At 66.0% G+C, this 12848-nt stretch overlaps 2 protein-coding genes across 2 annotated transcripts in view; one reads left to right on the top strand and one right to left on the bottom strand.

Annotated features, from left to right (window-relative positions):
• The window catches only part of LMX1B (LIM homeobox transcription factor 1 beta), a 106064-nt gene extending 101428 nt beyond the window's left edge, over positions 1-4636 (bottom strand). The window contains exons 1-3 of the mRNA XM_074891441.1: positions 4616-4636; positions 3345-3589; positions 2770-2956 (exon numbers count right to left, since the gene is read on the bottom strand). Of these exons, the coding sequence (XP_074747542.1) occupies positions 2770-2956; positions 3345-3483 (326 nt within the window). The 5' untranslated portion in view covers positions 3484-3589; positions 4616-4636. The remainder of the gene's footprint in view (positions 1-2769; positions 2957-3344; positions 3590-4615) is intronic.
• On the top strand, positions 3482-7343 carry LOC141953001 (uncharacterized). Its single transcript, XM_074891189.1, has 3 exons — positions 3482-3671; positions 4055-4282; positions 7006-7343. The coding sequence occupies exons 1-3, from the start codon at positions 3482-3484 to the stop codon at positions 7341-7343; spliced, it is 756 nt and encodes a 251-aa protein (XP_074747290.1).
• The last annotated feature ends 5505 nt before the right edge of the window (positions 7344-12848 follow it).

Genomic DNA, 12848 nt, shown 5'->3' with positions numbered 1-12848 from the left:
TAGATTTTAGTAAAATAAGTGCTTTGCATTAAATCAGAAGATGAGGATGTACTTGTGCAAAAATTTGTTGAATCTCTTGCACAAAAAAGGGTCTAAAATACACGCACAGCTTGTCCCACTGGTTCCACTGATGTAGCGATGATATTTTTGTGATAAATTACACTTATCAGGCACCTCTGACTACTTCAAACTGTGCTTGGGCCACTAATCCATCTCCCCCAGGATTTATTCTAACATTCCAAGCATAGGGGTGGCTTCAAACAGCCAACGTTTTTATTAAAAAAAAAAAAAAAAAGAATAGAAAAATGTTTTCACCCTTCCCCCTAATGTGAAATGCCCTGCTCCAAGGATGGGCAGTAATCATCCCTGACCCAGTGAAAGGTTTAAGGTCTGATATCTGACCCATCAGAAGCTTGCTTTCATTAGAAAGACGAGACACCGGTTTTTCAAAGATATACACACAGCACTTGATTACAGTCCTGGGAGTTCTGGAGAAATCTGACCTTTAAATTACATTACTACGTACAGAAAAATCTATTTAAAGCAAATTTCAGTAACTAAGATATTTAAGTAATCTTTGTTCTCCCTCTTGTTGGTTGTGTGTTGTTTGGTTTTTTTTTTTTTTTTCCCAGGGATGTGTAAATAGGGCTGAGGATAACAAAAGCATCTGATTCTGCTGACGCGGTCCCGCTCTGCACCGGCACGGTCCCGTCCGCTCACTCTGCACCGGGGCGTCCCCACCCCGGCACGCTGCAGCACGGGGGGATGCCCGCGCCAGCACGCTGGCGACGACCACCCCAGCTCGCCCAGGGCCGCCCTCCTCCCTCCGCACTCTCACCCACAACACCGACCCTCGGCACCGCGCAGCCGGGAGAGCTGCCCGCGTGGAGGTGAAGCCACCTCAGCCACCGCAACGGAAAATTTCTGCGGGTCTAAGGCAGCGGGCAGGGGAAGCACACGAACGATGTCAGCGCAGTTTCACATGTTTGCTCTTTGGGGCTAATAAAATTTCAGAGAAAACAAATTTTGATTTAGCGTGTCTCCCCTCCCCTTTCCACGAGCTGCTGCCGCTGTCAGTCCTTGGGGGCACGCACAGCAGGTCACCATGTAATGTCACACTAGGTGCTGGGAGCCAACAAAGGCTAACATGTTGATATCTTTTTATTGCTCGTCAGCCTGGTTACCCCACTTCCCCCCTGTACAATCGGACACCTTTGATAATTTGGAAAGTTCTGAAGCGGTGACGTTTCTATTTTCAGTCAGAAAAGTAGTTTTGTTTTTACAGAGCAACAGCCTGCACTCTCGCTTTTTAAGTCACGAAGCGTGATCCTTTATTTTACAGAAACTAAAGGTGGGACTTGGAGGGTGCGTTTGCTTGGAATTAGTGTAAATATTTACATCGCCAAATAGTGCCCTTTTAGGTAGCTTAAAGAGCATTCTAAATTTTTCCCTAATTAGCAAAAATATCTAAGGTAGCACTACCTGCAGCGGCACAAGTTTCCCTGACCTGCAACTACAGCTACCGGGGGGTGTTTTACGCGGTGCAGAAGACAAAGTCCGCGGGTGTGCTCCCTGCGTGGGGGCAGGGGAACGGCCCCGCCAGGCAGGATCGCCGCGGCCCAGCGGCCGCCAGCTCCAGGTTATTTTCCTGGGAAGCACCGGGGCCCGCGGAAGACTCTGGTAGCGTGCTGGTGAGGGCTGCAGTACGAAATCACACGTTTTGTTGTAATTCCTAAACAGGGGGACATTTATCTGGGCCATTTATACAAGAGTTATAACCCTAACAATATTTATACTCAGCATGTCATGTTAGCATTTACTACCAGTTTCCATGGAGATGGATTTTCATGCTGTAGCTATGAAATGCACATTGTTGCCACTAAGCCACTTCAGGCCTTTCTGGAAGCCTGCTGAATGCCTGACAAAAGTTGATGCAAACCAATAGTTGTTGTTCTTTGTTTGTTGCCAGACTTCTAGCAGAGCCATATTATGTCCTAGTGATTGAAGTGCCCATGTTCGCCCCCCTCCCGGCACAAAAAGGATCCTCAATTTCGGTGACAAGCATGAAGTGGGCTTCTGCAGGGGAGGACAAACCCGGCGCGGGGCAGGGGCTCTGTCTCCGCGCAGGGACGCGGCGCGGCGGGGGGCGGCCTCCCGACAAAGCCTGACATTTGGGGATAAAGCCTAAATAAAATAAAGCGCGGGCAGCGCCCGGGCCGGGGCCAGCGCCGCGCTCCTCCCGCCGCGGCCGGCCGCGGAGGCATGGCCGGCGCCAGTCCCTGCGGCTGCGCCCCGCGGGCACGGCCGCGGCCGCCCGCGCACCCTCCGCGCCCGACGGCGGCCGGGCGGGACGGCGGCGGCCCCGCGGCCGCGCACCGACGGCCGCGCCGGGCCCCGCGCTGCGCTGCGCTCCGCGGGGGCTGCGGGACGGGGCTCGCCGCGGGCAGAAGGGCCCGGCGGGGCGGCCGCGAGCGCGGCGCTGCCCGGGCCGGGCCGAGCGGGGCCGAAACGGGCCGCGCCGCCGCCGCCGCCCCCTCCCCCGACGGCGCCGCAGGGTCCCGGGCCGCGGCGGCCGGGGGGGGGGGGGGGGGGGGGGGGGCGCAGCTCAAAGTTTCCCCCGTCCCGTCCCGCCCCACCGGGGTCTCCGCTCGCCGGGGCCGCCGTTTCCGCGCTCCGCCAAGCCCCGGGCGGCGGCCCCGCTCGGCGAAACGCTCCGAGCCCGGTTCGCGCCGCCGGGCCGGGCCGGGCCGGGCCCCGCCGCGCTCTTACTGTTGGTAGTCCTGCTTGCAGTAGAGTTTTCGGTCCCGGAAGTAGCAGCTGGTGGTGAGGGCTTGCTGACACGCCGCGCACTGCAGGCACTCCTCGTGCCAGGAGGACTCGTTCACCCGCATCAGGAACCGGTCCGAGATGGGCCGCTGGCAGCCCTCGCAGACGGCCTGGTGCTGGCACTCCGACCCTGCGGGTGGCAGACACAGCGCCGTGAACCGCCTGCCCCAGCCCCGCTCCCCCGGCCCGACCCCGGCCCCGCTCCCCCCCCCCCCCCCGCCAACACACACACACACCCCCCTCCCCGGCCCCGGTCCCGGCCCCGCAGCTCGGCGGCATCGAGCCTGAGCGGCCGCCGCCGAGCCCGCGCCCCGGCACCGTCGGGGAGAAAGTTCCGCGCCTGCCGGCAGCCCCGGGCCGGGCGGCCGCAGCCCGACCGGGCCCCGCCGGAGCCCGGAGCGCGGTCCCAGGGCACCGAGCGCGGCCCCGGGACACCGAGCGCATCCCCCGGGCGCCGAGCGCGGCCCCCCGGCCCCGAGCGGCTTTTGGCGCAGCCGAGAAGCGAGCGGCAAACTCACCCAGCAGCACTCCTAACGTGGCCGGACCCGAGCGCAGAGGGTGGTCTTCCATTTTAATACCGTCCAGCATCTTGGAGCAGTCCGACTGGCCCCGCGTAAAGCACCTTTCCAAGGACTCGGGACCTGTCGCGATATCCATGGGGCGGGCGGCGGGGGAGAGGCGCGGCGGGGCCGGCTCAGCCCCGCGTCTGGCCGCGCTCGGGGGCAGCCCGCGGCCGGGAGGAGGGAGTCGCGTTTATTTTTATCTGGGAGACATGAGGAGCGTTTCCTGCCTGGACTTCCAGAGATGGGGGGCAGAGGAAAGCGCCGGCGCCGCCGCCCATGGGGGCAAGCCCCCGCTACACGGGCGCGCACATGCCGCGCAGACGGCGCGGGGCAGCCCGCGGTGTCACCTGCTCGCCGGCAGCGCCGGAGCCCCACGCCCTCCGCGGAGGGCCCTCCCGGGGCCGGGCCGGGCGGAGCGGGGCCGGGCGGGGCGGCGGGGCTTCCCCGGCGCTCCGCAGCCCATGTGCCATGCGGCGTCCCGAGGAGCCGCGCCGTTTAGAGCAGGGGCCGCGGCGGAGGAACACACCCCCCGGCGCCTCACCCCTCCTCAAACTTGCTGACATTTGAACTCCATTGGTGCGCGCCGTATCGCTGCGCCGCGGTGATCCGTCTCCTCGACGTCAAATAGTGCCCCTGGCCCCGCCGGGCCCCCGCGGCCCCCGAAGCGCGGCGGCGCCCGGGGCGGGCGGGCTCGGCGCACCCCGGGGCGGACGAGCGGCTCAAGCGGGCCCGGGGCGCGCCCCCGCGGGCCGGGGGAGGGGGGGGGCGGCAGCGGCGAGGGGGGGGGGGGGGGGGCGGGGAGCGAGCGCGGCCGCCGAGGATCGCGGCGGAGCGGGGCCGCGGCCGCTCCGCTCCCGGCCCGACGGCGGCTCCCGACCCCTGCCCTGCCCGGGGTAGGTAGCAGCGCGCGTGTGTGTGTGTCCCCCCCCGGGGCCGCGGGCAGGCGGCGGCGGCGGGACCCGTCCCCCGGGGGCAGCCGACGCCGTCGGGGGACGCGGGTCCCGGCCCCGCGGGCGGTGGTGGCGCGACCGGCCCCGGCGGGGGGACGCGGGACGGGGCGCGGGGTCCGCACCGCGGCGGGAGGGCCCGGCCCCGGGGGAGCGTCCGGCGGCCCCGCCCGGGGGGGACACCCCCACCCGCCCCAACACCGCCACCGGCCCCGCGGCGGCCCGGGAGCGATCGGCGGCGGCCCCACGGCCGGTCCCTCTTGCTAAAGCGGCGCTTACCAGCAGTGCCGCGGGGCGGGCGGCGCCGGAGCGCGGTTGGAATCGCCAGAACGTTGGGGCGCGCAGGGTGCGCGGAGCGGGGGTTCGCACACGACGTGCCCGGGCCGGAGCCGCCGCGTTTGAGCGCGCTGCGCTCTTTTACTCCGTCTTAGGAAACAAAACAAATGAGAAAAGCGATACCCGCCGGGCTGCCGGTGGTCGGGGGAGAGCGCCCGAAATCCCGCGGCTCGCGCTTTCCTTTCGTTTTTGTTTTTTTGCCGATACCGTTAAAAATCTAAATCCGAGGAAATAAAAATCCGGAAAGGATTCCGCGCGGAGTTTCTTAACGTGACCCATGATATGCTGTGACCCTGCCGAAGGGAGGGAGTTTATTTTGTAATGCTCCCAAAATATTGATATTTAATAAGCAGGACAAGTGTTAACTTGAATTACCTAATGCTTCTTTTTCTGGGTCTTAAGATAAAGCCTTCTTTTTATGCCGTTTTCGTACAGAAACATCTCTGAAAGAAATTCGCGATTATGTTTTAGTTAAATATTTTGGAAAGGGTTTTCAGTAATAGAGCTTATTTGGGTTTTGTTCTGGACAGTACAAATCTGAAAACCTTTGTAGCTAATGCTGAAAAAATAATATATGATTATTTAATTCTGAGATCAAGATAAAAGCTGCTTAGATTTCAGAGTTCAATCGGCGGAGAAAAAGCTTCTCGTTTACATTAATTTTTTATGTTCCCTTCCTATTTTTGCGTAAGTATTCGCTGTTCTCCATCACACGGGGCTGCCGTCAAATTATCTTCTACAATTGCGAGGAAAATTAGAGCCCCTCTTTCCGCGGTAGTTTTCGTAACTTCTCATTAAAAAAGAAGAAAAGAAAAGGGGGGGAAAAAAAAAAACCAAACCCGGAAAACAAACCCAAACCAAAACCAAAAAGCAACGCTGTGCGGCGGGACAGTTGAGAGCGGAGCGGGAACCCTCCCAAACTCGCACCCGCAGCAATAATTCAATCTTTGTTCGTGGGCTTTTTCTCACAAATATCGCACCAAAGATTTGTTGCTTCTCGCCCCGCGCGTGTGCGAGCGCTGGAGCGGTGACGGCGATCCCTGCCCCTCACCCCAGAACAATTCGGTGAGGTGTTAGACTCGGTTTATATAGCGCTTTTAACGAAAAACAAAATACAATTAAAACACCCACGCGCAAAACCATCACAGAAATAAAACCCAACCGAGACGAAGGCAGCCCCACCTCCCCGTGGCTTGGTTCGGATTCTCTGTTTATTTGCGAGGCAAATCTTTTTGTTTTGAGGTGTTTCGTTTTAATTTTGAGAGCCGAGCGAGAGGCGCAGCCCGTCCCCGTCCAGCCCTTCCCGGGAGCGGCGGGGAAGAACGAAGCGCCGCAATAAATAACGGCGGGGGGAGCGCGCCCGAGGAGCCTCCGCGGCCGCGGGCCGTGCTCGCCCGAACTCCCGCTGCGGGCTCGGGACGGGGCGCGCCGGTCCCTCCTCCTCCTCCTCCTCGTCCGTCTGCCCGGCCCGGTGCACGGGTGCGCCCGGCGCTGCGGGGGCTCAGCGGAGGGTGCACGGCGAGACCCCCGCCGTGGGTCTGCAGACGTGTGCGTGACGGAGCCGCCTCGCTCGCTGTCCGCGCGTGTCCCCACCCGGGACGGCGACAGCGGAGGGTCTCCCCGCTTTCCCTGCCTGAGCGTGCGGCCCGCGGCCTGCCCACGCGTGTCCCTGCCCGGCCGCTGCCTGCGGACAGCCCCGCCGGGCGCAGCGCGGGCTCCCCCCGGTACCGACCGCCCCGCCCGCGCCCCCGCGGGGGGCCGGGGGTGCTGCCCCGGGGGGGGCCGGTCCTGCACCCCGCGGGGGCAGCCGGGAGTGCCCCGCACGATGCGGTGTTCGCTGCTGCTGCGCTGGTGCGGGGCGTGCGGTCCCGCCGCGGGGTGCGTGGCGGATGTGCGGGGGGGGGGGGGGGGGGTATGAACCCCAGCCGGGGGAGGCGGTGACTGCGCAGCGCGCACGGCCCGGCCCGGCTCAGCTAGGCCCGGCTCAGCTGGGCCCGGCTCAGCTAGGCCCGGCCCGGCCCGGCCCGGTGCGGCGGGGCCTCGGGCGCAGCCTGCCCCCTGCCGGCGGACGGCGGCACCGCCGGGGCTCCCGCGGGCGCGGGGCCGGGGGCCGGGGGCCGCCAGGCCGAGCAGCGGCCGCGGAGCTGGGGGGGAGCGGCCCGTCCGTCCGTCCCGGGCACTGCCCCGCGGGGCGCCGGCGGCGCTGCCCGTCCCTAGACGGGGCGGCCCAGCCTCCCGCCTGGCCGTGCCCGGGTCCCGGCTCCGTCTGCGGCGGCAGGGGGAGGCCCGCGGGGGCACCGGCTCACTTTGTCCCGTTTTTCTCCCCCCCACAGCTGGACGTTGCGCCGAGCCCCCCGCCGAGCCCCGGCCTTCCCCGCCCGCCGGCGGCCGACGCCGAAGCCCCGCGGCCCGGGAGCGGCGGGGGGGCACCAGCCCGGCTGCACGGCGGGCAGCGCCCGGGACGGAGACTGGCGGGCGGCCGCTCTGCCGGCGACCCGCGGAGCTGCGCGATCCTCCGCGTACCGGGAGCTCCCCAGGACGAGTCCGCAGCGGCGCCTCCCCGCCGTCGGCCCGGGCGCCTCGGCGGAGCGGCCCGGGAAGAGCCGCCGTGGGGTGCGCTCGGCGCTGCCCGCCCCAGCCCGCGCCCCCTCCCTCGGAAGGAGAAATGTAAGCGAAGCCGCGAAGTGTAGTTACTAATAACAATAACAATAAATTATCGCGCTGCTGCTCAGTAGCGCAAACAAACGCCTGGCGTGAACGACGCGGAGCCTCCCCGCGCCTCACAGCCGCCCCCCGGGACCGGCCGCGCCCCGGGAAAGGGGCCGGGGGGGGGGGTCCCTGCTCGCCCGGCGGCCTCCTGGAGCCGGTGACCGGGCCGGGGTGGGTGGGCTGGAGCCGGCGGGGTCTGCGCTCCGCGCCCGGTGCCGCCGTGGCCCTACAAAGGGCCCGACCCCCGCCCCGGGAGCCGGGGAACCCCCGCGCCGTCCCCTGGGGGGTGGGGGGGGACCGGGCCGGGAGACCGCGGTCGGAGGCCGCGCCGCGTGGAAGGCGGCGAACACCGAGCCGGTGTTTTAATTAAGCAGGATCTCTTTGATATCGGGAGCCTGATGCTATCTCCTCGCGCTGTTCCCTTCACGGCAGGTTTTGGGTAGGAAAATTGCTGAGAAAGCGGCATCTGCCGGAGCCCGGGGGGGCGGCGGGTGCGTGTGAGTGCGCGGCGCGCTGGGAGTTCCAGCTCCGCTGCGGTGCGGGGCGCGCTGGGTGCATTTTCGGGGGGCCTGGAGGAACTAGAGACAATTTTCCATGATTAAAGGCACCAGCAAGGAGGCGCCGCGCATTTGCATGCGCCTTCATCTTTCTTAAGTGGATTTTTGAGGGCAGCGCGGCAGACAGGCTGGGGCTCCGCGGCCCCCTCCGCTGGGGGAGCGCTCACCGTGCGGCCTCGGGGACCGGCGGCCCCGGGCCCCCTCCCCGAGGGGTTCCCCCGACCGCGGGACGGGCCTCGGCACCAGGGCCCCGTCGAGGCCGCTCCACCGCCCGGTCCCTCCTCCTGCGGCCACCGGCGCGGCTCCGCACTCTCCTCCCTCTCGACGCGGATGGACCGCGCCTGCGGAGCAGGCCGCGCTGCCGGCGCGCACCGGGCGCCGCGTGTCCCCCCCCCGGGGCTTCCAGCGCGCCAGGGCCGGGCAGGGCCCCGACGGGGCGGGTGGCAGCGGCGTGGGGCACAGATGTGTCCCCGCGGCGGCCGGTGCCAGGTGCGGGGCTGGGGGCAGAGTTTACCGCCAGGCTCTGACGGCTCCGCGGGTTTCCCAGCCCGGGGGGCTTGGGGGGGTGGGGGGGGTGGGGGCGGGGGGGAGGGGGTCTTTTCCCAGTTCAGGGCAAATACCTTCGTTTCACTGGGAAATTTAACCTCTCCTTGGAGTTGGATCCATTATACGGGTTTAATATCCGCTCTTTTACAGCTCAGTGTTGTAAAGGCAGCAGCCAGGTCTGTGAACTCTGACATGTGCACCCGCGGGGGGGGCGCGGGGGGCGGGGGGGGGCCGGGACCTGCCGGCGCGGCCGCGCCTGCGAGCGCAGCCTTTCATCTGCGGGGCCGCCGCACCGGGGAAGGGGGGGAGCGGGGGGGGGGGGCATGCGGCGGTGCTCCCCACCCGTGCTGCTCCGCCGGTCCCGCGGGGCCCCCGCGGTTCCGTAGTCCCCGAGGCGCCCCCGGGGGTGCTGGCGGGGCCGTCGGTGGCCTCCCCCGCACGGCAGGTGCCCCGGGGGCGCGGGGGACGGGGGGGGGCACCGGGAGCCGCAGCCGGGCCGGGAGCCGGCGTCGAGGGCTGTCCCTGCCGAGGGGACGCGCTCCCGCCGAGCCCCGCTCGCCAGAGCCGCCTCGGGGCGGCGCGTCGAAGGGTCGGGACGGGACGAGGCGACCCCGAACCTTCCGCTTTTTCTCCCGCGAACTGGCAGGTGCGTGGGGCGGCCCCGGTGGGGGCAGCGGGCCCTCGCTGCCCGGGCACGAGGTGCTAGCCACGGGCACGAGGTACTAGCCACGGGCACGGCGAGTGCTCGGCGCCGGCACCGCCGTCGGGTGGGGGGGAAGCGGCGGGAAGCGCGCTGAGAGCCTGCTCCGCGGGTGCGGACGGCCGCGCCGGGCTGTGCGGCAGGATCGCGGGGGCCGAGGGTCCCGCCGCCCCCCGAGAGCAGCAGCCCCGGCCCCCAGTGCGGGCGAGCTGCCCGTGCCGAGCGGCGACGGGGCGGCCGCGGGAGCCTGTGGGGCTGCCGAGGGCGGCGGGTTCCCGTCGGAGGGGGGCCGCTGCTCGGAGGGGAGGGAGCTGCCCCTCTTCTGCTTTTCCGACGCGCCGCGGGGTCATTTCGATGCGTTTAGTCGGGGAATCTAAATAAAACTCGATTTTCAGGAACAACAAAAAGAAACAAAATTCCAACAACGAGAAATCGTTTCCTCCCGGGGCTGCGCAGCCTCTTGCTTGCGACTGACGCCTCCCGCCGCCGCCCCGACGGGAACGCGGCCCGCGGCCGCCCCGAGCCGCTCCGCCCCCCCCGCGGCACCGGGCCCCATCGAAGCCGAGTCCAGCGGCCGCCCGCGCTCCCGCGCATCCCGCGCTCCTGGGGCCGCCTGGGCCGGCGGCGCAGGGTCCGCGGCGCGGAGGGACCCCCGCCTGTGCCCGCGGCCCTTCCGCGCCTCTCGCTGCTGATTCCGCTCCGCGCCCCGCTCTCCGCCGAGCCCCCCCCCCCCCCCCAACCGTCCCCGATCGCCCGCAGCCCCGCGTGGGGCCGGTGCGGGTGCGTGGGCCCTTTGCGCACCCGCGCAGAGCCGGGCCACCCGCGAGAGCCTCCACCGGGGCAGCGGCCTCCCCCGTCCTGCCCCGCCGCGCCCCCGGGGCACCCTCTCCCGCGGCGGGGCCGAGCGCCCACCCCGAGGGGCCCGGGGGGGTGCGGGGATGGACCGAGCCCACTGCCCGCGGCGCGGCTGCTCAGCCCGGTGCTTCGCGAAGGGAGAAGTGAAAATCAGTTTGGATAGGGAGGGGAGCGGGCTCGCTGCGAAGCGGCGTCGGTTTTTCCGCAAAGATATCAACGGGTCGCGGGAAACGCGGCCGGCGGGTAACGGCGACGCGTGGTCTGGTCGGGCTGTGCCACCGAACCGCCTCTGGCCGTGGAAAACGGTCGCGCGGAGCGGGGAAATATCGGAACCCGCGAAAATAAACAGCGGAAAGAAGAAGGAAGAGCGGAGCGCGCCGTTCTGGTTTGCAGTGGTGATCATCGCGCCGTCATTAAGGCTTTGCTGCGGGACGCTGAGCACACGCGGAGCGACAAGAGCGAAGCGAAACGCCGCAGCGCGCGGTGCGGCCCCGAAAGCGGAAAAACGGCTCAGCGAGCCCCGAGGGCACCCGACGGCGGGGAGCGGGCCCCGCCGAGAGCCCCCCCCGGCCCCCTCCTGCCTCCCTCCACCTCGGAGCCGCCTGGCCACGGCTCGCCAGCTCCTGACAGCCCCCGCCTGGCAGCGGGTCCCGCAGGGCGCTGCCCGCTCTGCCCGCAGTCCTGCCCGCTCTGGGACGTTATTTCCCCCCCCGTTCTCAATAAGCACAAAGTTCACTATTTCTGGTTACCGCGGAACGTGTTTGTGGAGGCGCAGCGGCGGGCTGGGACTGAAGGGGGGTCCCTCCCGAAGGTGTCTCCCCAGAGCAACCTCCGATCCCGCGCTCAAAGATTGTCACGAACAATAAACACCCTCAGGCTCGGCACGACAGTGACGGAGGGGCCGAGCTGACACCCCTCCCCGCACGACAGATTTGCTCCTCTAATTATTTTGGCGGTTTCGGTTTGGGTCCGGATCCGCACCGCTTTCGCGGGGGTTGCGGTGCCCGCTTTTGCCTCAGTTGCACGGTTTGGTGCCTCGCAGCTCCGCGTGTGGAAACCGGGAGAAGAGTCGGGGCTGGAGCTTCCAGCCCGAGCCTCGGCTTTGCTCTTCCCGTAGATTCCCGGGGTGTTTCTGAAGTTCAGTATTTGCATAAAGCACGGGGAAAGGTGCTCCCGAGTGCGGCCGGGTTGTGTCCCCCCCGCCCGCGCCCCGGCCCAGCCCCGGAGCGCGGTTCCCTCCCGGGACAGGGGGGCTGTGAACCGGGAACGGGACCGGCGGGTGCGGAACAACGGAGTCGGATTTGCAGTGGGGTCCCGGCAGATGTGAACGCATTCGGTTGCAGTCTCGGTCACCTGAAAGCTTGGGGGTAGCATCCCCCCCCCCGCCCCCCCAGATGCTGATCCACTTCCGAAGCAGCGAGTTCCAGAGAGTAAATTCCGATTTGTTCAGTCACGCGTCCGCGCTGAGCCCGAGTCAAACCCTTGTCAAGCCGCAGCGTTGTTTAAGCCCGATTTAAAAAACAAATCACACACCACCACCACCACCCCAACCTCGAAAAGCCCCTCATCTAAACGAACCGATAATCGCGTTTCTGGTGGTGGGTGCAGCAGCGCGAGGGGGTCGCACCCGAGAGCGCCCCCGGAACGGGCCGGGCCCCCCCGCACCGCTCAGCGCTGCGCGGAGCGCGGCGGAGCCCCGCGGGGGAATCCAGGCGGGACGGAGCCGGGCCCGCTCGCCCCCCGCGCGGCGGTGCGGAACCCCCCCGGTGCGGGACCCCGGAGCTGCCGGGACGGACACCCCGGCTCAAACACCAACAGCGCACGAGCGCCCGGGTCTTAATTTTTACTAGTGTCGAGGAATAAACCCATTGCTCATAAAAGCGGGGGAAGAGCGAGTATGTTGATGTGTTGTTACACCGGTTTTTATATGACAGGTTATAAGATTACTCAGGAGGCCAATACAGCACGTTAAAGGGCTCCCACGTCCCGTTTTCCTCAGCTGTGAAAGTCGGTGCAGTGACAGGACCGGGGGTCGTACCCACCCGGGCTCCCTCTGTCCCGCGGAGGAATCCCGCAGCAGCGCTCCAGCAAAGCGCGAAGCCTCGATTGCTGATCCCGAGCCACCACCCTGCACCCGGCAGCGTTTTTAAAATTTTGTTTCTGATACCTTTTATGCCAGAGATTCTCTTCCCTGCCTTTGTGGGGGAAGGAGGAGTCACGATCAAAGATGCTAACAAAAGTGTGGCTAATTAGTAAAATATATTAAACCAAGATATTAATAAGAGATATGAAGTTACTGGTAAGATATTAAAATGGTGCTGTTAAAACGGGAAAAGACAGTTGTGAAGCCCGCCAGATTCTGAATTTTCAAGCTCAGTTTGCCAAAGATACGGAAACATTGCACAACGTTAACATTTTGCTGTGAAATCCTACAGTGTCTTGGTGGCCAGAGCAGCCACTGCTCGCCCAGGCTGCTGCTGTTAGTTCAGGTATCCCCGGATCCCTTGGCCCAGGACAGATGTGGTGGCCCCGGGACCCCGCGGCTCCTCTGCCGAGGGCTGGGCGCTGTGCGAAGAGGCAGGGGAGGGCAGGACAAAGATGGGCTGAAACGGCCTCAATTTAAACACTGGGAAGAGGCAGGTAACAGGATGTATGAAGGGCAAAACATGGTAAAGATGAGGAGGGATTTTCAGGGTAACATTTTGTTTCTTTTCAGCAGGTGAAGGATCTACAAAGCAGTTGTTATCAGTGGCTAAACAGAGTTTTCAGCCCTCTGAGAGACACAGCTGAAAACATCCTATGTCCACCA

Source organism: Strix uralensis, chromosome 21 (genome assembly GCF_047716275.1).
Source record: "Strix uralensis isolate ZFMK-TIS-50842 chromosome 21, bStrUra1, whole genome shotgun sequence".
Lineage (NCBI taxonomy): Eukaryota > Metazoa > Chordata > Aves > Strigiformes > Strigidae > Strix > Strix uralensis.
Note: the sequence above shows the minus strand (reverse complement) of the source record. Positions and strands in the feature narration are given on the sequence as shown.

What these genes read in the sequence shown, in the direction of transcription:
- LOC141953001 (XM_074891189.1), top strand. Translation starts at nt 3,482, where the DNA reads ATGGGGCGGGCGGCGGGGGAGAGGCGCGGCGGGGCCGGCTCAGCCCCG. An exon ending in CGGCGCCGCCGCCCATGGGG is followed by an intron (nt 3,672 to 4,054) that starts GCAAGCCCCCGC and finishes CGGCCCCCGAAG; the next exon opens with CGCGGCGGCGCCCGGGGCGG. An exon ending in CGACCCCTGCCCTGCCCGGG is followed by an intron (nt 4,283 to 7,005) that starts GTAGGTAGCAGC and finishes TCCCCCCCACAG; the next exon opens with CTGGACGTTGCGCCGAGCCC.